Source organism: Rhea americana, unplaced genomic scaffold (genome assembly GCF_003343005.1).
Source record: "Rhea americana isolate MKP2758 unplaced genomic scaffold, rheAme1 scaffold_91, whole genome shotgun sequence".
Lineage (NCBI taxonomy): Eukaryota > Metazoa > Chordata > Aves > Rheiformes > Rheidae > Rhea > Rhea americana.
In genome coordinates, this window is record NW_028187100.1 from 2,998,211 (window position 1) to 3,021,326 (window position 23,116).

At 39.8% G+C, this 23,116-nt stretch overlaps 1 protein-coding gene across 1 annotated transcript in view; it reads right to left on the reverse strand.

Annotated features, from left to right (window-relative positions):
- Positions 1 to 22,912, reverse strand: part of PHF21B (PHD finger protein 21B) — a 165,958-nt gene extending 143,046 nt beyond the window's left edge. Inside the window, exons 1-2 of the mRNA XM_085324404.1 lie at positions 22,842 to 22,912; positions 22,495 to 22,560 (exon numbers count right to left, since the gene is read on the reverse strand). Of these exons, the coding sequence (XP_085180530.1) occupies positions 22,495 to 22,560; positions 22,842 to 22,859 (84 nt within the window). The 5' untranslated portion in view covers positions 22,860 to 22,912. The remainder of the gene's footprint in view (positions 1 to 22,494; positions 22,561 to 22,841) is intronic.
- Between the last annotated feature and the right edge of the window lie 204 nt (positions 22,913 to 23,116).

Sequence of the window (23,116 nt, forward strand, 5' to 3'; positions counted from 1 at the left end):
ATACCAGGGGAAGGTAAGAAGTGACCACACCCTCACTTAAAATAGCACCTCAAAAATGTGAATGTTTCTGACAGTACTTGTGCCATGGCTGAAGTAAAATGAAGTCTTGTCACTGAGATCAGTGACATCAAGAACTGTAATTATCATAACAACAGTGTTTCTTTTAGGGCTTCTAGAACTGTTGGGTCTGCAATGCTATGAAAAAATTTCTCCTAGCTTCATTTGGCCCTTTCCAGATGCATGAATATACAAATACCGCTCAACAGTATTTTGACATGAATTAGTCCATCAGGTTTTCAGCTGCCTCATCAAATATTTCCCCAAAACTACTATTATAAAAAAACCAACAAACAACAATGTGGTTGTACCATACTGCAGGGAAGAAGGGCTTTATTTTGTATTTTAAAGAGAAAACATTCTTTCTTCCTGAGATTTCAGAGTTGTATTTCTTTGAATTTAGATATATTTGAATTTAGATATTTTTGAATTTAGATATTTATGTAACTGTGGCAAGATTATAGTTATATAATCTGTATGTATAAATGCATACACACTTCAAAAACAACAATAGCTAGGCAACCTTTAAGACAGTTATTCTGAAAGTGCTATGGTGACTACTTGAAACAAGGGAGATCTCCTGTCTCTGTTTTCAAGATGGGAAAGGAGGCTCAGGTGCCGGAGGGCACCTGCCAAGTTTGTGCAGGGAGAAAACACCAAAACAAGGAACTGAACTGGGTTTCCAAAACCCCAAGCCAACAAGCTAGCCACTTGAATAGAATATTCATTCCAACTTAGGTAAAATCTGGGGCCTTTCTTTACCTTCCCTATCTTTGTCATTGAGTAAACGCATTAAGTTTTATCCAGCCTGTAGCAAGCYGCCAAGTGAACAACTGCTCTGCTGCCCTCTCTGAAGCTAAACTCTCTGAAGAACAGACAGTCCTTTAGACTTGCACCTGCAGTACATTGCAGCTGTGCTGTARCTTTGCCTGGCACATACCTCTGGATGTAAATAATGACGTTAAAATAAAGTCTTATACATTCCCCAAAAGTTTTGTTCATTTGTGAGGTTCTTAGAGTGGCCTCCTCTGGGCAGTGCAGCCAGTTTGGGCCTCTAGGAAGGAATAAAGCATGGGGTTCAGTCCTTCTGCTGACTGCTTGATGCCACTGCCTCCTATGGAATTCAGCAGGAAAGCTGAGATGTTGGCTACTAGTGCTGAAAGGGGTGCAAAGGCTTCCTACTAAGCTTGAAACAACACCAAACTGCTTACAGCAACCTTAACAGCTAGGCATCTTTTCAGCTCAAAGAGCCTGCAGCTCCCACTGGATGATAAATGAACCTGTTAGGTAATACTGAGCAAAGAAAATGAATCAACAATATTTTAATAAAAATGTAATAATGCTCATTTCCTAAAGAATTACAAAATTACAATGCCTGTGTGTGTTCAGAGGCTTTGAACCAATAGTGTAATTTCAACAAAACTGGACAGAAGGGTAGAGATCCTAACGACACAAAGTTCCAAGTACCAAGAAGCTTCATGAAAATAGGAGTTTCATTAGGGGAAATAGTTGGCCTAACTGAAGCAAAAGTCAGGCATCATAGGTCACCCCTCACTAGGCACTACAGAATACATATTTGAGAGCAACTTTGTATATCCTAGTCACTGCAAAAGTTTGAATCAGTTTGCTTCTTCCTTAAGCACCAAGATAAATCAATCCYGAGGCACAAAATCATCAGAAAACCAACTTCCATAGCTCTTATATGCACAGAGCAATGTATTTCAGAAAGCAAAAATGTTGTAGGAACCATTAGGCTTAAATAATCATAGCTAAATACTCCTAGCAAGTTGAGACCCACCCCATTCTGACAGCCTGATTTAACTGAGCAATGTTTCCAAACTGTTTTGAAGGTCAACAATATTACAGAAAGGTTCCTGCAGTGCCTGTTGAAGAGGCAAACAACACCTATTATAATCCCATTTCCACACATGCATAGCTTGGCCTTGGAAACATCTGTTTATAGAACAAATTCTGATGCCAGGTTCCAAATCAGAAGAAACCTCCCTTTGCTTTCCTTTGCTTTGCAGCACCAGTGTTTACCCTTACCTTTCAGGTCACTGTTTGGCCTATGGCATTAGCATTGGGSCTTTTCTTAAACCGAATCAAACTCTTTGTGATGTTTGAGGATTTCCAAGAGTGAATCTAAAAATATATTCCCCTTTTTAAATCTATATTGTCTCAGCTACCAAGGAGAGCGAGGCTGACCTGTTGTCCACTGGAGACAGCAAGAATTAGTCTAACTGCTGAAGAAGTTGAACTGAGTCCATGCTGTGTGCCAGGGACCTTTCAATCAACTTTGAAAGAATTTGGATCTAGCTCATAGTCTCTACTAGTGACTACAGCACAGACTAAGTCTGGAAAGAAAATATGTGTTAAAGGTAATTGGGAAAAAAATCACTTTTGAGTATGTTCCTTGGGCACTTGCTACAAATTTAGTGTAGCTTAATGAGCATCAGTCTTAGCACCTATTGTCCCTTCTCAATCAGCAAATCCTGGGGGCTGCTGGGCTAAGGCTGCCACAGGAGATAAGAACTTCACTGATCAAGGACTGGAGGACAAGGACTGCAGGTGCTGCTGTGATCAGTCCCTTCTGGGACAACTTACAGACAGGAYTGCAGTTAAAGCTGGGTTTCAACAAAAGCTCTCATTGCAGAATCGTTTAGTCTGCTTCAGCTGAAATCAACAGTAAAACTCCTGTTGACTTCAGCAAGAGATAGTACAGGCCATTGTTGAGAGCTTTTGAAAATCCAATGCTACATCATTAAGCTACACAGCAAAAGAGAAAATCTGTTGAGCAAGAAAGGTCTAGCTGTACACCCTGACGCTTCTACAAGCACAGCTGCACTTAACTATACTACTCCTTATGTCACAAAGCATGCACCAAAGAGCATGCTGGAGAGGCAATGACATTACAGATGCAGAACTGTGTCCAAAACCAGAGCTCCTGCGTTCCTTACCAGCTTCTGACTAATCCCATAATGGTAGCTTTATATATGCATAGTGTTTTCTCCCCCACACAGTGGTTAGCACAGTTTCAATTTCAAAATTACATTTTGTTACATCATTCTTAGCCTCTTTATGCTTGGAAGCATCCCATCCACAAAGTGATTCACATAATGTTGCAAAGATATAAAATTCCAGAAGGATCCAACATAATGTTTACTTCCAGCTACTAACTAGTCCAATCAAACCAGAAAGAAAGAGCCTGTCTTAGGCTCCTTCAGGTTGTGAAAAGATATGGAAAAAAAAGCTGACAAATGAGAGACTTGTCAGCTTTCCTAACCTGCCAACATTCAGGAAGCTCTAGCATCCTTAACAGAAATTTTGAGATCCCACTTAAGATTACTTATTCCAAATAAATTTAGAAAAATTATCCAATGCCTGAAGGCGGTGGCCACTAGCTTAAGGAAATCACTGCCTCTTTACACTTCTACACACACACACACACACACACACACACACACATACTCTTATTCAGACACACCCTTTGCTTTAGCTTGAAAAAACAAACTATATGCCTTTGAAACTCAGTGTGCTTATGTGTACGGCTGCATCAGAATACAGTCCAGTTGCTATAGCAAATGAAAGCCAGCACCTCACATAAGATGAAAAGAAGTGAACTGAGTGCACTTATCTGATAGCTCTGTTAAAATCCCACATTTATTCATACTGAGCCAAGTTCTCCACCAGTGCAGATGTACTGATCCCAGAAAATTTTAAGCCACCAGAAAATATGACACTGTCCCCAGATGTCCTTGTACATCAAATGTCCCATTTGCGGAAAATAGCATGCAGGAAGACAAAGTAAGTCTCAAGTACCCCTATAAGTATTGTGGTCACTTTAAAAACAGTTCCACCTTACAGCAGTCCACCCAGGTCTGCAGAGATACCTCTGACACAGAAACACAGAATCAGGCTCTGCCTGAAGCTTTCCTACTCAAAAACTAATGAAGGACCAAATCATAGTCACAGCAATGCACACACTGCCATGTGCTGAAGCAGTTGTGGTACTGGAGAAGGTAAGATTGTTCTAGCTGGCATCTTCTTTTGCCTAAATTCATGTTAAAACTTGTGTAACTATTTATACATCCATAATTTGTTACATTTTCAGAAAGCTAGAGAAATATTAACTAACTAGTCAATGGTCTCAATGAACTGCTGCACTGATACTGCATTGCATTAAATTATTAAAAACTCATACAACTGGTAAAAACTTACACAACATGCAATTTCAGCTGAGTGAAAGCAAGCTGTGGGTCCAGTAAAACACAAACAATCCTTTTCTTTCTATTTCTATAAAACAAAAGAAAAATTTCCTCCTTCAAATGTGCCCAAGTGTTATTGCCTTTTAGTAGCCAGCCTATCTGGGTTTTTCAAACACCTAAAGATATGATAAGCGTTAATCTTCTGGCTCAGTTCATTAAAGTGAGTTGTTGCAGGGTTTGGACCCCRCACTTGGAGAAGGACAGCACGAGGGGTGGCTATCACCTGCTCTTCTTGGGTGGAAATGTCAGGAGGTCACTTGAATCCCACCAATACTGCAAAATCCCACAAACATATATATTTAAAATACACACCTACCTTGTTTAATGTTAGGATCACTTAGACGAAACAACCACCAAACTTTACACTCTGAATCTGAAAAGCTAGCAGACTCTGGCACTATACTGAGGATGGTAAAATAGTATCTTAATCCTAGGTGGTCCCCATGGCATTTTTTCTGGTTTTCAGGGGTAGGGAGGGGGAAGCAGGAAGGATCAGTCTGTGCCTTTCAAGGCTGAACTGACCARTTCTTAAAAAGGTACAAGAAGTTTTACGTCAATATTTGGGAGAGAAGGTACTGCCTATCCCAGTTATCACCAATATTTTTTTCAGGAAGGCTGACCTTTCTATTTATGTTGCACCAAGATTATATCATGTTTTCTTTCTTTTCACTTTCCCCTCCCCCTTTTTGTGCCATCCAAACTCAGGAAAGGATTGGCTGGACTTCACRGCTGTCCCTTACTGGCAGAAAGGAGAAATAAGGATTAAAATACCACATGTCATTGCTTTTCTTTATGGCAGTGTTTAACACCCTCCCCAAGATTATTAATAGCATTTTCACAAGCTCACTCACTTTCAGGCATGCATCTGTACAAACCATGCCATCTTCTGGTGCTTCCTGGCAGCAAAAAAGAAATAGCAGTGTCAGAAYTTAAACTGATGCCACCAGTTCTGCCTGTGCAGGGAGCTCTCTCTTTACTCCCTCCCCCGGTAGGAGGGCAACACTGTACTTGGGAAAAACGTTTCAGGGCTTCTCCAAATACTGAAAACATACGGAAAATGGAGCACCAGGAACATGTGTGAGAATACAAACTCTAACTGTCCTACAAACTAAGTCAGCAATCTCTATTTTGGAAAAAAAAATGTATATTCAGGTACTCTTAAAAAAGGTGCTCCTGTGAGTGATGTGGTAAGACTCAAAATAGAAAAGACTTTAGGAATCAGTTTTTAAATATAACAAAAACATCTGTGTACCAGGAAATTTATGATAGCTGGGATGGACTCCCCATACACAATAAATGGGGTAACATGTCAGTTTACACTTACATTCCTTAAGAAATTTTTCTGTATTTTGTAGGAATGGTTCAAAACATTGTAACCTCCAAAGGAGCAGTTGCTATTTTATTTCTCCCCCTGCAGTCAGCCAAGCCTCCCCATGCCTTTGCCTGTCACAGATTCCCTTCGATTCTCCAAGACCAGTTGTTTGCTTGCACTTCCTCAATTGGAAAGTTGCTCCAGAACCTCATTCTTCCYGTCACTACTCTGAGGCTAATGCAATCCCAGCCTTCTTCTGTGGCTAACGCAATCACAACTTTTAGCTGCAGAAAGAGGTCAACTGTACAGCTTAAGTTTACTTTTACTTTACACACCAAGTTTTAACGGAACACTGGCACACACAGAACACACCAGTGTACACGAATCCTTTGGCGCACATTGCCTACATTTAACTACATGCTGTAGTCACGTGTCAGGTGAAGACTCATTGCTGTGGAGAAAGCTTGCCATGTCACTGGAAAACATCCTGACATCACGGCTGCATGTCAGGCAAGAGCTGTATAAGGTCTCTATGGCGTCTGAGCACTTGCTGGGAACAGAARGCAGCAGTTACACTGTGGCACAACCTGCGTATCACTAAGTGTACCCTGACTCAACTTACATAGTCCCCAGCCCGTTAACAGCAAGCTCCATCAGCATATTSATCCCCAGCTAGGCTGCTTACACAGCTCCTAGGAGTGCTAAAGGTCAGCAGTGGTAAAATTTTTGATGAAAGAATGGTAAGGGATTTTTTTAAGGAATATTGGGAGACTACCCATTTGCTCCTTTATTTTATAGCAGCTAATATTATTTAATATTAAAGAACTCTAGGCACTAGCATACTTTCTTCCACTGATATTCACTCAACTTTCTACAGTGAGCAAAATGTTAAGAGTAAATTAGGCCAAGCAATTCTTACCTGTGTTTATGAATCGCATTAATTTCTCTGGCTTTCATGTACTAGGCAGTCCTATAAACATGGGGAACCCAAAAAGGAGGGGAATATTCCCTAATGAGAAAAGTAAATTGGTTATACATTCTTCAGGAAATGTAAGAAAGCTCAAAGCGTACTTCCGATATCATATTGAAGAAAGGTAACAAAATTCACAGATGATAACTTCCATTAACACAGGTAAATTGATTGCAGAATGTATCCCAAAAAACTACTATGCTGCGGAAGAGAGGCCTTGTCCTTGAGTGAGACTGTTCCCTGTCAAACTGAAGTACAGGCCTTATGTCTGAAATAAAGAAAATAAAAGCCTTTCGTTGAATTTCAGAATGCCATTAGACTTGAAGTGGCCCAGACCTCAGGGCTAGAAAACTTTTCKAGCTGTCAAAATAGACTGGAAAAGATAATAGGAGCTGGTTCTTCATTCATTCTTCATTGTTGCCAGGCCGCTCTCCATCATCTTTGAAAGGTCACGGAGAACTGGAGAAGTGCCTGAGGACTRGAAGAAAGCCAGTGTCACTCCAGTCTTCAAGAAGGGCAAAAAGGAGGACCCAGAAAACTACAGGCCAGTCAGCCTCACCTCCATCCCTGGAAACGTGATGGAACAGCTCCTTCTGGATGTCGTCTCCAAGCACATGGAGGAAAAGAATGTAGTCAGCATGGATTCACCAGGGGGAAACCCTGATTAACCAACCTGATAGCTTTCTATGATGGAATGCYTGGCTGGGTAGATGAGGGGAGAGCAGTGGACGTTGTCTACCTTGACTTCAGCAAGGCTTCTGACACTGTCTCCCATAACATCCTCCTAGATAAGCTCAGGAAGTGTGGGTTAGACRAGTGGACAGYGAGGTGRATTGAGAACTGGCTGAAAGGCAGAGCTCAGAGGGTCGTCATCAGTGGCGTGGAGTCTAGTTAGAGGCCTGTGGCTAGTGGAGTTCCCCAGGGCTCAGAACTGGGTCCCATCTTGTCCAACTTACTCATCAATGACCTTGATGAGGGGACAGAGTGCCTCCTCAGCAAGTTTGCCAATGATACCAAGCTGGGAGGAATGGCTGATACACGAGAGAGCTTTGCTGCCATTCAGAGAGATCTGGACAGGCTGGAGAGCTGGGTGGAGAGGAACCTCATGAGGTTCAACAAGGGCAAGTGCAGAGTCCTACACCTAGGGAACAATAACTCCATGCACCAGTACAAGATGGGGGCTGACCTGCTGGAGAGCAGCTCTGCAGAGAAGGACCTGGGAGTGCTGGTGGGTGACAGTTGACCATGAGCAAACAATGTGCCCTTGTGGCCAGGAAGGCCAATGGTATCCTGGGGTGCATTGGGAAGACTGTAGCCAGCAGGTGGAGGGAGGTGATCCTGCCCCTCTACTCAGCCCTGCTGAGGCCTCATCTCAAGCACTGTGTCCAGTTCTGGGCTCCCCAGTACGAGAGAGGCATGGAGCTACTGGAGAGAGTCCAGCGTAGGGCTACAAAGATGATCAGAGGGCTGGAGCATCTGCCCTATCAGGAACAGCTGTGAGAGCTGGGCCTCTTTAGCCTGGGGAAGAGAAGATTGAGGGGGGATCTTATCAATGTGTATAAGTATCTGAAGGGAGGGTGTGAAGAGGATGGGGACAAATTCTTTTCAGTTATCCTGCGTGACAGGACAAGAGGCAATGGGCAAAAACTGAACCACAGGAAGTTCTGCCTGAATGTGAAAAGGAATTTCTTCACTGTGAGAGTGACGGAGCACTGGAACAGGTTGCCCAGAGAGGTTGTGGAGTCTCCTTCTCTGGAGATCTTCAAGGCCTGCCTGGATGTAACCCTGTCTAACATGCTCTAGGTGACCCTGCTTGAGCAGAGGTGTTGGACTAGATGATTTCCAGAAGTCCTTTCCAACCTTACCGATTCTATGATTCCATGTCCTCCCAGCATGCAGCAAACAGAGGGACACAATCAACGCACCCATGCTCATCAGTTGTCTTTTTGTCTCTCCCTCCACCCATGCCCTGTGATACCATTACCTATAGGTAGAGAAGGGCAGGGCTGGAGTGATGCTGTGTTCAGCGCAAGAGGAACTCACTGACGTGGAATACCTATTGGTAAGTCTACAGTATTACCATTTTCGGATCAAGAGTTCACTTTTGAAGCACAGCACTTTTGATCTCACAGTTCTCCACCCTTCCTGTGCTTTGGTTCATATTACAAAGTTGTCTTGGAGCAGACAAACYAGATTCCTTCTGGATCAAATTGAACAGAAAAGTACATTTCTGGAGTGTACCTAATGTGTTGCTAGCATTCATGGACATTCAGTCCACGTGACTGAGCCCCCAGTAAGTACACATTGCTGAGCACACCAGGTCCTCAGCAGCAACCTTTTTGCTCTCCATATCTGCTCCCATTGTGCTGCACTACTTGCTTATGTGGATATAGCCATCATCTTCTTACAGACCTCAAGAGACTAAAAGAAAAGAATATCTTATCTCAAGAATGTAGTTCATTTCAACACAAAAATCCATCRGGATGAGGAACTGAGGACAAGCAAGAAAGGTGGGAAACCTGCTGGTAGCCAACACAAGTGTCAGGGGCTAACAGAAGGTTAGTTTTCGCTAGATGGTTACTAGCACTACACAGATAGCATTAACATGGACACTAGAATATAGAAAGGCCAGTAATGACATTCTAGTAAAGAAAATCAATCGTAGCTCCAGTATAGCTGGTAACTAAAAAAAGATGCAGTATATCAGTGTTAAGAAATGCACAGGATTTTGACAATTCCAACCACAACTGTTTGGAGCCACTTCAAAACTCAACTCTTCACACATTTCCTGAGTATACATTCAGCAAAATTTTGTTCTGTGCAGAAATGGATCAACTTCATGCAAATAAACTGACTGAAACTTCTGGAAGTGAGTACCAATCCCCACTTTAATTTCCCCATCTAGTCTCAAACCTGCAGAACCGAATTCCTGCCTATCTTCATTAGCTTACTAGTCTTAACTATGCCTTTACTCTAGACATCAATTCTTAGTCCTGCTTCTCTCGCTCTCCGGCTGTATCTGTGGTGTCTATACAGTCAAGAAACGCCTCCTGCCAGGAAAGGGAGTTTTTCTCCTTACAATGTGAAGGGCGCTTAGGCCAAATTCTTTGTGCTGGGCAGAATCTGGCCCTTGAAGCTTAAACCTTTGTGTCTACTTCTCCTTCTAAGTCATTTCCACTAAAAAAGACATTTTGGATGCTCTTAGTGTGGAAGGTAGGTAGTCCTCTAAAAATAACGTTGAATGGGCTTGTAAAGCAAACAAAAAAATTTTGTTTAAGAGTGATTCGTTGCACATTCAGTATTTCAGAACAAATCTCCCATAGAAGATCAGTACTTCAGAAATGTTAATTTGAAGTTTGACCAAGTTGATAAAAGTGTAATGATTTTGGAGGAACTGTTCCTCCCTAATGGATCCTTGACCTGGGAAAGTAAAATTCCTTCAGTGGGTCATGACCCAACAGACTATAAAGGCTCTGTCATGTCAAGAAGCTGCATCTTAATAAATCTCAGGTCATCTATTTGTCCAACCTGGTGAGAACTATGCATTTTAAAAACTTTATAACTATGCATTTACAGGATAGCTTGCTCAGAAGCTGGCTAGTGAATACAGAAGTATCTAATAGTCTGCAAGAGCTTTTCCAAGCAACAGTGACTTGTCAAGTAAATATGTAGTAATAGTTGTTATTTTGACTTTCTGCTGGAAGAAGAACATTTTTTAACCCTACTTTTTAAATAAATGTCTGCAAGTGATGTCAAAATCTGAAGGTTTAGCCTCAGTTTTTGCACAGTCTTTCCAGAGAGACCATCAGCAAACTAACAGTGGCTTAAACTGAAACTGGCTTAAATGAAGAATAAGAATCTTAGGGACCATATCATACATCATATCACTGGTTGATTGATTTAGGACCTTTTTAGAAAAAGTAATTTGGCGATCGTAGGGGGGAAGTTACGCCAACCTGGCCCAGATTTTCAGGAAGTATCAACAGTCACAGCTCAACTGAACCCAACAAATCTACGAAAACTTAATCTGGCTGATGAAGCAAACAGTGACGCCTTTTTTTTTTCTTTGAAAGAATGATGAAGCAACCTGGAAAACTATCAGAAATGGTAATGATGGACAAAGCTTTTGCACATTCCTTGAACTCAACTAACACTAGTAAAACTAAAACAGGTCATACAATACAAGCATCTAAAATAAAATATGAAATATAGTATATGAAATATAACTATAAAACTATAGAAAATATAGCTATAAATGAAAATAACTATATCTAATATTTCCTATAAAACTATCTTTATACGACTGCAAATCCATAACAGTAAATGCAGTGGATTACCTCAGACAGCCTAAGCTAGAAAAAATCCAGAATGATTGCTCTGTATTTGTAGCATGTTTAGCAAAAACATTCAAAGATGAGTTTTGGCAAAAGTTTATTCTGCCACTGTGTATAGCTAAACTTCAGCTACTGTTGCCTCGATTTATTATTCAGCGTTTACATTATTTTATTGTCTAGGAGTCCTGCAATAGAATCTCATTAAGCCAAGCACCGAATATACACAGGACAAAAAGAGTTTCTGATGTGAAGAGCTTACAGTCCAGCACCTTTAGAAGAATGACTTTAATTAAGTAAATGCAAAGGGGAAAAAAGCAAAAATAACCAAGCACAGCCAAATTTTTTCAACCAACAGGCCTGAAATCCCAAGCTTAAATCCAGATTTAGGCTCATAAATAAAAATGTTATATCTAAAGGTGCCAGAAATGTGTGCTCATATTGAAGGCCTTGTAAGCTCTATGACTTAAAACTCTTGAATGCAAAGAAAATCAGACTTGCAGCCAAGAATAAAGGCTGACACTCAAACTCTGTATCTTAAATCAGGTCTTCAGCCTTTCCTCCAGCTACCTAAGGCATGCATTAAAGCTAAGTGTTGGCCTAGATTTCAGTCTGAGTTCCATCAGTTTTGTGAATTTACACTCAAGTCTCAACATCACTGCACAGGAGTTGCTGATGACTTCCCTCTTTAATCATCCCTGCTAGTCCTCTGTGTGTGTATGTTTGCACATACGCATGGGGGAGAGAAGAGATGAGTCTCCAGTGTCGAAAAATCAGCTGAATGCTGCACTCCCACACGGAGTTTGGCATACTAAAATCATAGGCTTTTCACAACCCTCAGTTATATTATTCATGCAGCATGCACTCAGCTTGCTATTGTTCCTGCTCTCATTGTTTATAAATGAGTCTTTGCTTCATCTGAAGATGGAAGTTCCTTTAAGTTTCCCTTAGTCAAAGTACTTCTGTAATAAGCTGCAGTGCTATTGCTCAGAGGGTTAAAGAAGTTTCTGGAAATTTTTGTGCTTCTGGAAATAAAATAATATTTTCTTTCTTTATTTAATCAAAAAGCACAGTTCGGTCTAGTTGTTTTGTTTCAGCCAATCTGATACACAGGTTCTTAATTGTTTTCTTGAGGTACTGTATATCTTAGGAAAACAATTAAATGCTTCATTTTGTTCTTCATTTCTGCAATATTTGCAGAGGAGGCTTCTAAATATGTTACGTCTCTTGCTTTTACACCTCACTTAAATATTCCCAGCACTATAACATAAAATAAATGACCCAGAGGCATGGACTTCAAATGTTTTGCATGGTGCAAGCACTATTCCTCATGGTGGGACCAGAAACTGATGATCCCTTCCATTATGGCTAATATGGCTGCAGAAAAACATATAATTCTTTCGTCTAGCAATATTGCGAATTTTATGATTTAGCTTGTTCGACAGTTCAGGCTGTCATTATTAATCCCAGTGATTGTGCAAGATTCTGAGGCATTCCCCAGCTTAGAGTTTTTTCAATCCAATTTAAGTTAATAAACAGTGAACTGAATTGCAAGAGAAAAGAATAAGTTAATCACATGGCAACGTAATCTCTTTGGGCTTCAAAGGACATCCTACTGTTTCGGGTCTAATAGCACAGTATTTTAAAAGTAGGTGGGACTGTGTCTTTTACTCCTCCATTTACTGCACACTTTCTGCTTTTAAAGTTCAGAGGACTTCCTTTAAGCTCCTGATAAGACAGATACTGCAAATTCAAAAGCGACAACAGACAGACTGTCGCCTGACATCCTGGAAGCAGAAAACTGGAGTCAAATCCATGCATATTTTGGTGTGAAAAGAAACTTCTGTTTTGAACTGAGGATTCAAGAAACATAAAGGCTTGCCAGTTAATGGAAACACATTTACATTAAGCTAATGTTAAGGAAGGAAACAATTCCATCTCTTTCAAAAACAATCTCCTATCTACTTGCAAATACCAAAACAATACAGAATTGATGCTTTTTGTCTTTTAAATATCAACATCTGACCTATCAGCTAGCAGCAATTTAATCAAACCTTCCCCAAAAGCATTATTTTTAAATCAACAATCATCATCTCTGGGTACTCTTAACACTATGGATGAACTTCCTCCTCCCCCTCCTTCTCATCTACTTTTCTCCAGGTAGGTGACTTTTATCTGATTTTTCTGATTTTTATCACATCAGCTCAAACTCCAGTTTACTACAAAAAAAAATATTTCTGGAAATTACACCTGTCAGGTCAACAGAAAATGCAAATTTGGCTGAATTGTACTTAGTTTGTTCATAAACTGCATTTTCCCCTTTAATTCATGAGAAAAAAACCAACAAAGTCTAGATTCTGTTGCTCATACGCATCTTCAGTAGTACCTCGCTCCTCAGCGGACCCTACTGAAAAGAGCTACTCACAGAGTTCTTCACTCAAARCATACATACAGAGACTGGGCTGTAATCAAGAATGCAAAGAACAAAAAGTATTTCTTTCTACAACAATGAAGACCACGGGTCTCTGAAAGAGTGACAGCAGTGCACTATTTTTTATTGGTTTTATAAAAAACAGGGTTTTTTTGACATATTTGCATTTTAAGTGGCAGGTTTTGTCAAAGAAAAAAAAAAGAAAAAGAAAGATTGCAAGCATTTCTAGCAGTGCTATATTCCGATCAGTTTTAGAGGAGCAAAAGATGATAGATTAAAATAACCCCTTGTAACAGCTGAGAGCAAATAACCTACAAGTCTGGAAACTAATCTGTGCCTGTGATGTGGACTAGCATCGAGTGGAAAGCAGACACGGAAGAAAGTGCATTAAAAGAGGCTTGGTTTGTTTTTAATTTAAGTCCCTGCCTATTCAAAAGAGTCATATCTGAATTTCCAAGAGCAAGCAAAATCACTACGCATTTACCATACTAAATGCCTTTTTCATCACCTAACAAAACAGAACAGATACAAATGAACCAATCAGGGATTTGGAGTGAGCTATCAGTGTTGGAAAAGCTAGTCTGCACATTCCAGTTGAGTCACCACAGAGAAGTGGAAAAGAAAAAAAAAAAAGGAAAAAAAAGGAGAGAGAAAAAAAAAAGCGAGGGGGGGGGGAAATAAATTACTGTGTGCAACTCCATCTGCAAACTGCTTCTCCCGCACTGGTATGTAATAAAATGTGTTGCTAAGATACAAGCTGCTAAAGAAGTTCATTAAAGGACACTTTAAACAAAGCTGCCAGACTCTTTTTCCCTTTAAAGACTGCTTATTTGGTTCTGTCCCTTGTGTTTATAATTAGATCCTCTATATGAGAGATTGTGCTCCATTCAAGCCCACTCAGCAAAGAATGTTAATAAAATAACGTAAATAAGACACTGGCTTAGGTTCTATATATTTATGGGCTACAGGGCTGTTTATAGAAATACATCTGGATTCCACTTGTATTTTTAAATGAGAAATAAAGCTTTTCAAAGTCACTGCCCCCAAGCTGGAGAGCAGAAATGTCAGTTTTTCCATCCAGCACTCTAACCTAACTTTTAGCACAGACAGGAATACTTGCAGACAAAGAAAACAGGCTTCTTTACCCAAGTTGGGAGTTTTTTGAGATACCTCGTATGTAAGATTTTATGTGCAAAACAAAGCTATCTACACCAAAATAAAGGCCAAGATTGTTTATGTCTTTCACCTGGCAATCTTTATCTTTTCCCATCTGTGCGTGAGTTTCTACATGTGTGTTAACGATTTGCAGAATTTCCTTGATCGTAATATATTAATGACACGAAGAAGTCTTTTTTGTCACATTTAATTTCCAGGAAAGACATGTTATCAGAGAGATCTTTATCTGACCTTCTGTAAAATACTTTTACTCTCCATGGTAATATTTTCATGATAAGGGTATTTTTGTTTTGATTTTGGCTGGGGGGAAAGAAAGGGCAAGCTGCATTTTGTATTCACTCATGTGTTGAAATTATATCTTAAATAATTCCAGTATTTATCCATTGGATACTTAATAACACAGGAGATGCATAAATCACAGATGAGAGTTAGTATCAGTGATTATATAGGAAATGTTACTTGTCACTTTGTAACCTGCATCTCATATTAAATTCTGTATCACAGTCCCCAGTATGTATATATTTTTAATTACATTTTCAGGCTCATTTACATGCGCATATTGGCTTTCTGCCTGAATGATATCAAAGAGAAAGACCTTATGCTCACACCCAATGACACACACACACAAGCACATTTACACACAGAGACACTTGAATCTCCACATTTCTGAGAATGGCATCTTCTCTCATCTTTTTCATTCTTAGAAAAGCTTCAGTTCACCAGTAACTCTTTCAGCAAGCCTAGCTGATTCAAAGTGTTTCAGAAAAATGGAAAATTACAGAAAATGCAGGTTAATCTCCTCTGTATGTCAGAAGTATCAATGATTCTCACTTGACTCATGTTAATCAAAACATAATATACATTTTCACTTTATATAACCTTATGAGATCTATCATCAACAGCTGGGTTTGCTCAGAAAGGTTATTCCGTGCCTTCTGTCTGGATAAGAGATAAGCTGCATCACAAAATACCAACATGATCAAGTTACGTCCATCTAGAAAGGAGAACGACCTACATACTACATAGATTTAACTTCAGTTTCAAGACCAATTACATGCTACTCTTGACTAAATGTAAGCAATTGGGCAAATTTTCAGGCAAACACACTGTTCTTGCTACAGCCTCAATGCCCAGGCTCTTAGGACTAAATTCCAACTCTGAAAATAACACTGCCTCTCAAAACACTCAAATCAGCACCACCCATCATAGYTACCAAGTTCTCAGGCCCTTATTGTTCTGATTTTCCTACTGCMACATTCAGGGCCAGTTCTCCAGTTTACTCCAGATTACATACAGTCAGAAAGGTGATTTTGTAGTTTCAGCCGGGGCACACACTTAATTCCTCCATGAGTTAAAAAAAATAAAGTACATCCTCATATTTTTTCCATTGTCTTTGTATATTAACCAGAAGGGTATGCCTGTACATGTGCAAAAAAAAAGCCCCAGTAGTACATATTAGATTTCAATAGCTGCTTACTATTGGCAGTCGCAGGTTGTAGCTAGAACTAAGCCGCATCAGCAATTTCATATGACACTCTGGAAATTGCTACTACATAACAATAAGCAGCTGATTCAAAAAAGGGGGGGGAGAAAAAGCATGTTTAAGGAAGTACATTTTCCCCCAGAAGAACATTTCCAAATAAAAAAGTAGCACCACCTTAAGTTACCCCCAAAAAAGATATACATACATATATATACATATACATATACGGAACTGTGTTTAAGGTGATTTAACAAGGAGAATTGGATATGACCAAATATGATTCTGTTAAGCTGAAATAACTGTCTACTTTAATGGGAGAAAGACAAATTTGCATTTCAATTAGTCCAATTCTTTTTTAGTTTTTCTTTGTTCTTATCTTAAACTTGCAGCACATTTTTATACTTCCCTTACCTCCAACTACTATGCATGTACAAATTGCCCTTCTTGACATCATGGTCACACACACACCATTTACCATGGCCTTGTCTTATTGATTTGCAAACTTCTACCCTTTAACTCTATTGATTACAAATTGTGTTGATGCCTCAGATTTTGTCTGGGGGGAGAGGAGAGGAGAAGGAGATATCATTTTATAATCAAGTAAAAATACCGCATATTTTATCTTTGATCACAAAGAGAAAGGCATAGAAGGGAAAGTTAAAAGTAACTCTGTATTAACGTGCCTTTATACGCCTTCATGCTTTCAACTTGAAAATCAAATCTGAAATGAGATGAAAAGGGATTTTCTGAACTTGAATGTACCAGAAGTGCTTGGAGTGATGCAGTATCCCATTGGAAATGTGATTTAAAATCACCATTCAAAACCCCTCCTCCAGCATCATGCTTCAGAAAGGAGACGTAGTCTCCCTTCCTTCTATGAGCAGAATGAATCAGTGGGCCAGATCCTGAAACAAGGTGAACTAGTATAAACCTCTGACCCAAGGCACAGCTCTAGATCAGCTTCATGTATGGCACGGASCAGTGGAGAATTTTTTCCCATTGAATCACAGCTCTACACAAAGACTTCCGTGAAAGCACAGTTTTAACTGTCCAAACATCTACTACAAAATAAAAACAAATTCTAACTCCATTAGACAGAGTTGCTACATGGAACTAAAGTTTCTTTGAAAGGGTCTACCTACCAAAGTATCGTGTACAGCTGAACAAATACCTGCTCGCTGCAAGTATAAATTAGATATTTTACAATGTGTAACAGGTAGCAAGTACCATTACTGTAAGACCAGAAGAGAAATAAAAAGGTATTGTTGCCATAATTCCTTTTTCTGAATAGACAAAGGCATTGTAAGGAAAAAATTGCTAAATCACAGGGATAATCATCATAGCCAGCTCCTCTAATGAGGCATCATGGGATTACTGGAGTTATTATAAGAGTCATCTTATTGAAGAAATTCAAAGTTAATTGAAATCAATTGTACTGTTCTGACAGCAGGTGTTTTAAGTGGCTAAAATATCAAAGTGAACTCTTTAAAATGGTTAGAATGAATGTAACATTCACTTTTCAACCCTTAGCCCTGCCAAGTGATATCCTCTACAAGTGCAGAAAAGTGTACAGTCAAAGAAAAATGCTAGAATAAAATAGCATTTCACATGCCAGTCAAGCAGCTACCAAACAAAAGGTGGTTCTAACCCCCTCCAGTACACATTTTCACTACAGATGTGCAATTTCCATGAATCTTAYAAGGGCAACTTAATGGAAGGCAGAAAGCCACAAGTATACATATTTCTATTGTGTTTCGCTTCTATGAAAATGTTCTTTATTACCACTTTCCCCCAATATGAATGTGTAATCTCCATGCAGAACAGCTGAAAGCACAGAGGGCTAGGATTACCGTTATACAAGCTATATTCCCATGTTTCTCCTCTAAGGARACAAAGGTAAATTCTTCTCTAGTTTTCTCACTTTTTCCACAGATAGCAAAGCAACCAATACATTACTAGATGATTCTAGGAAAAAAAAAAAAAAAAGAGCAACTGATGCTTTCTGAATTACTGTCCAGAACTAATCTTTAATTTGATCCAGTAAGTTCACTTGATTCTACAGTTGCTTGGGTTTCCCAGTAAAGTCAGCAGGACCTCAACGCGCAGAAGAACAGCAAAGTCAAGCTCATATTTAATACCTGTTGTGTCTCTGCTTAAAGACTCAATGCAGTGATTGGAAAGCTTCATATTCCACCTGGGGGACCATCACCCTGTCTCCTCTGACTTCAGCRAGTGCTTGGTAAGGCCCTTAAAACCATATTCTGCTGGAAGGAATGTACATAGATACAGTTCTTGCCACAAGAAACCAGAGAGGTCTGTGCGCACCTCTCAGGATAGAATTGACATTAGGTTCAACCTGATTTGGAAATGTCTTTCAGACTTTATCTCTGCTTCCACTGACACTTGTAACCCCGATTTTATCTCAACAATTTTGAAAGTACCCAACCATATGAAATACTGAGCTTTGGCAAATGTCAATAATTTCGCCTTTAACGTGTAAACAATGCTGCCATTTCCAGGCACAGTACAAGCACGCATTTCAACAAACMTAAAAAAATCTCCTCCTTTCCCCTTAAAAGAAAGATACAACATAGGCAAAACCAGACATCTTGAGTTCAGTAGTTTCCAACAACTTGTGTAAGAAGTGTTTTTAAATTTTAGGAAAACTCATGGTTTCCACAAATAGGCTTTGCTGGTAATCACTAAAAGCAAAAATAAAGTCAGTGGTTTAATTTCAATATATTACCCAAAAATGCAAACCAGCAGTAATACAGGTTGGAAGAGTCTGCCTGAAACTAATGTTGATTTTCTGCATAGATAGTAAATTATAGTAAAGAAATGAGGCAATGCAAAAGTGAATGTCATATATATAATGTCTTTCAGGAAGACATATTTTTATTACTGCGCTCCAGGACAGGCTATCTGAATTCAGAGTTCATCACAGTTGAAAATAGTAGCCCACACAAGCTCATTGTTATTTTTTAAGACCTGGCTTACTACCTAATACTTATGTCAAAAACAGTTAACTTGTGATCGGAGGTTAAAGGTTTGTTTATTTGTTTATCTTAATCTATTAATTAATAAGAGACAACTTTCTAAGATGAAAAGACCCTAATGACTCTTTATGGAAATAAAGAAACAAGAAACACATGCAGCAGAGCACCTCTGGTGTGCTTTTAAGACCGGTGCTGGCTCTTATGATAGCTCTTTTATTTACATATAAATGCTTGTTGCTTGACAATTTAGATAAAAATGTTACTGCTGCTCTGCATGTGATGTAGATTGAAGGTGTAAAACCACTGGACCAACTAATGGAGTCTTCACACATCATATCTTGTTAAAGAAGAGGTAACCCACTCTCAAACGCTATTATAATTCATCAAAACTATAGTATACAAAAGATACAATTTCTAACAAAAGTCTAACTTTGTCTTTCTGAATAAGATGCCAAATTCAGTACTGCTTTAAGCTACATCATTTAAATAATGAAAATGATCTCTCCATAAAACCTATTTGACACAATTGGGAAAAATATGAAAACTATATCTAATTCTGTATTTCTCTACACGAGCAACATAAATGAAACATTGACGAGGGGGAAATTTAATCAGGTTTCAAACTGAACTCTAACTTTTACATAAGTCTACTTTAAATATTTACCTCATGCACCAAGAGTTAAGCTTGTCTTTCAGTTCTTTCTGTCTTTATTTGTAACTTTTTTTAAAAAGGAAATGTTGCCCTAAATGCTAATGGCTACAGTGGGAAGCTGAAGAACGGGATACAGAAAGATAGTACTCACCTCTGCTATATTTAAAACGGATGTGGATGATGTGATCATCCATTTGTTTTACTACGTGTTTCATCATCCACATGCGCCTTTTAATTGAAACGTAATTTTAGCATCTTTTTTATCCAGTGCATGCACAAAGGTATACATTATTGAACTATGAATTAGTTGTTCCTAAACAAATCTTCAGGGGGGTAGCAGGGAAGGAAAGTAAATATTATGTAAAAACAATCTCCCTACTTACATTGCCTTCTTAATTTTATTTCAGTGTTTTAGTATACTCACAAAAGGGAGAGCCTGAAACCACTGAACAGATGCAACAGCACTAAAACTACTGCTGCAGTAGTCTTCAGTGTATCTCCTTCACGCCCTGAATAGGGACCAATAGTTCATTCATAAGCCACTATGCAAGGATAAAGTACTAATTATACAAAGTCTGAAAAGTTACACAAAGGTTTTGTGACTTGGTCAAAGACTAAGACCTCCAAACTCATTTCACTTGTGACCCAAGAAAGATTTCAATTTAGACCTCCAGAGGTGGCAGTCTGGAGCAAGAGGACACCACATCATCACCACCTAGTCTCTTATTTATAAGCTCTTGTTGCATCAGATGCTGAAATCAGTAAAAGAAATACAAAATTAGGTTTCTTCCTAAAAATAGTCGTCATTCCCACTATGTYAAATTTCCAGTTTACAGAATTTTAGTGTTGTACGTTTAATTACATTACAGGCTATAGATCTATTTACAAGAGTATGAGAAGAGAGAGTCATAAATAGGTGACCATTGTTTACTAGTTAGTTTGGATTATACAGAAAATGTTGTGCAAGCTTAGCAGAATTCTTTTTCAACGAGCTGAATCAGAACATTCCAACTGTATTTTCCAATGTGTCTCTYTGCCTTATCTAAATTCCAACATGACACATAATAAATAGCTTCTCATTTACTATCATCATAAAAATTTAAACAGCCTTGAAATAGTTGCTACAATACAAGGGAAAATGATCAAATGTATATTCTAAATACCCACTTAGAACAGTAAAACTATTTCCATATTGAAGAAAGAACACATAAAGATGCATTGTTGCAGTAAAGGCTGTTACCTCGTTTAAAAAAAAAATCCTCTACTCAGTATAGTAGTATTAGAGTCAACAACTTGCCGTTTTACACTGCAAAAAAGGACTAACAGCCCTTAGCTATCATGTAGTGTCAGATTTGCTTTAAAAAAGAAAGTATCTGATTTGATTCTATACAGTGATTAAACATCTTTGTGCTCTGCTGAGTAGGGTATTCTATCCCCTCCCCCCTCCAAAAATGGCATCAAAGCAATCAAAATGGTAATGTTCAGCATGAATGGGGCCCCATCCCCCACCTTCAAACTCTGCAGACTTTTCTCCATGTTAGAAGAAACCAACACCCCTTCCTCACAAAATGGAAGCTTCCACTACCAAATTGAGAGTGCTGACAAATTCTGATTACAATAAACTGGGAGGAAAAGGGTGGCATGCAATCACCATCCTCCAACGGGCACGGATTATATATGCATGGCTCACTTTTCAACTTTAACCACAACTCCAGCAAAAAAAAAAAATGTGCCCGTGTCTCCCCCTCTCTGTCTACCCCCCACCCCCACTCCGCCCCACTGCTGCCCCGGGGCTGGCTCCGCGCCGCGGGTAGAGGGAGTGAGGGGCGCCCGGCCCGCGGCGGGCGCTGTCCGCGCCCGTGGTGCTGAAGGGGCCGCCGCATTCCTCAGGAAGCGCCACCCATCCCGCCGCCGCCGCCGCGGGGCCGGCCAGCTCCGCGCTGCCCCGCGGGGCCCCACCACGGGGCGGGGGCAGCCCGTGGGGGGCTCAATCCCGCTTTTTCAACTGGCGCTACTACTGCCCTGGTACATGAGGAAGTCCTAAAAGTGTGTGTGTGTGTGGGGGGGGGGGGGGGGGGGGGGGGGGGGGGGGGGGGGGGGGGGGGGGGGGGGGGGGGAGGGAGGGGGTGCTGGGAAGGGAGGTTTCTGGCTTGTTTTGTTCCCCTCCTCTGTTTTTTTTCCCCCCCTCCCGCGTTTGAAACAGGTTAATCTGCTTTTATCCGTATTTTGGGGAAGGGGGGAAAAAGTGAAAGTGCCTAAGTGTACTCGAATCAAAAGCTAACACGTCAGATCAGACCAAGGGAAGAGAAAGGCAAGTGGGGAAGAAAAAAAAAGAGAGAGAGAGAGAAAGAAAGAAAGAAAGAAAGAAAGAAGAAAATAAAAGAAATAAAGTGATCAATAAAAATCAGTTTTGTAATCGAAAGCAGAAATGGCTCCAAACTAGGCTCCAGCCTCCTTGTTCCCAACTCTTCCTCTGCACATTCCGCAGAAGTGCACAAAGTAGCCCAAGATAGGAGAATTTTCCATATTCCTAAAACATGTCGACCAACTCAAAATGGACGCCTCATTTTTTTTTACGTTTTAACTACTGCTTATCTTTTTACTGCTAGTACTAAAATCATTCTTTCCCCCAGCAAGACACCTAAGAATCCGACCTCATTTTGAAAACATGCATTTTCTCACTTTACGCTTAGGAAAATGGATGTTATATGCTCTGCTGTCGGTATTTTTCAGCTAACGCAGACACTTTTCGGATGTTTAGAAAGTGCATTGTAAAAACAAGAAGAAAAACCAAACACAACTGAATCGATCTGTTCCTTACTTGTTTTTCATTAAGAGCTGCTATTCTTGATTGCCTTTCATGGATTTGTTTCTTAAGATCCCCATTCTGCAAAAACGGCAATAAGATGCATATTAAAGGCAAAGTGTAAACTAACCCCAGTAATGAATAAACTTGCGATCTAGAAATTGTTCAAAGGCAAAACCGCTCCACCGAAGCCGTACAAAAGCATGCACACACAAAACACCCTCTTTAGTAAGAAAGCTCAGTGCAAACTACAAAATGAGATCTCTTACTGATAAAGTTTCTCATCCTGCTGTCCCAACACAACTGCGCTTATTACAGCAGGATAAAATACTGAAGAAGAGAAAAAAAGGATCTGCATTTACCTGTGGATCTTGCTTCATCTGTGCAACTAGTTTCTATAAAAAAAAATACCCCCCAAAAAAGGAGGAATTAGAAACTGTTTCAAGTTTAATGGATTTTTTTTATATGTATGGATGTGTGTGGACGGGGGAGGGAGGGGGGTAAGGAACAAAGAGGCAAGTAAACACTGCGAGTCAGTTTCAAGCAAAGCTCATAAATATTCAAGTCTCGTCCTAATCTCTCCAACACACACACACACACACACACACACACACGCACACACACTCGCACAAGCACC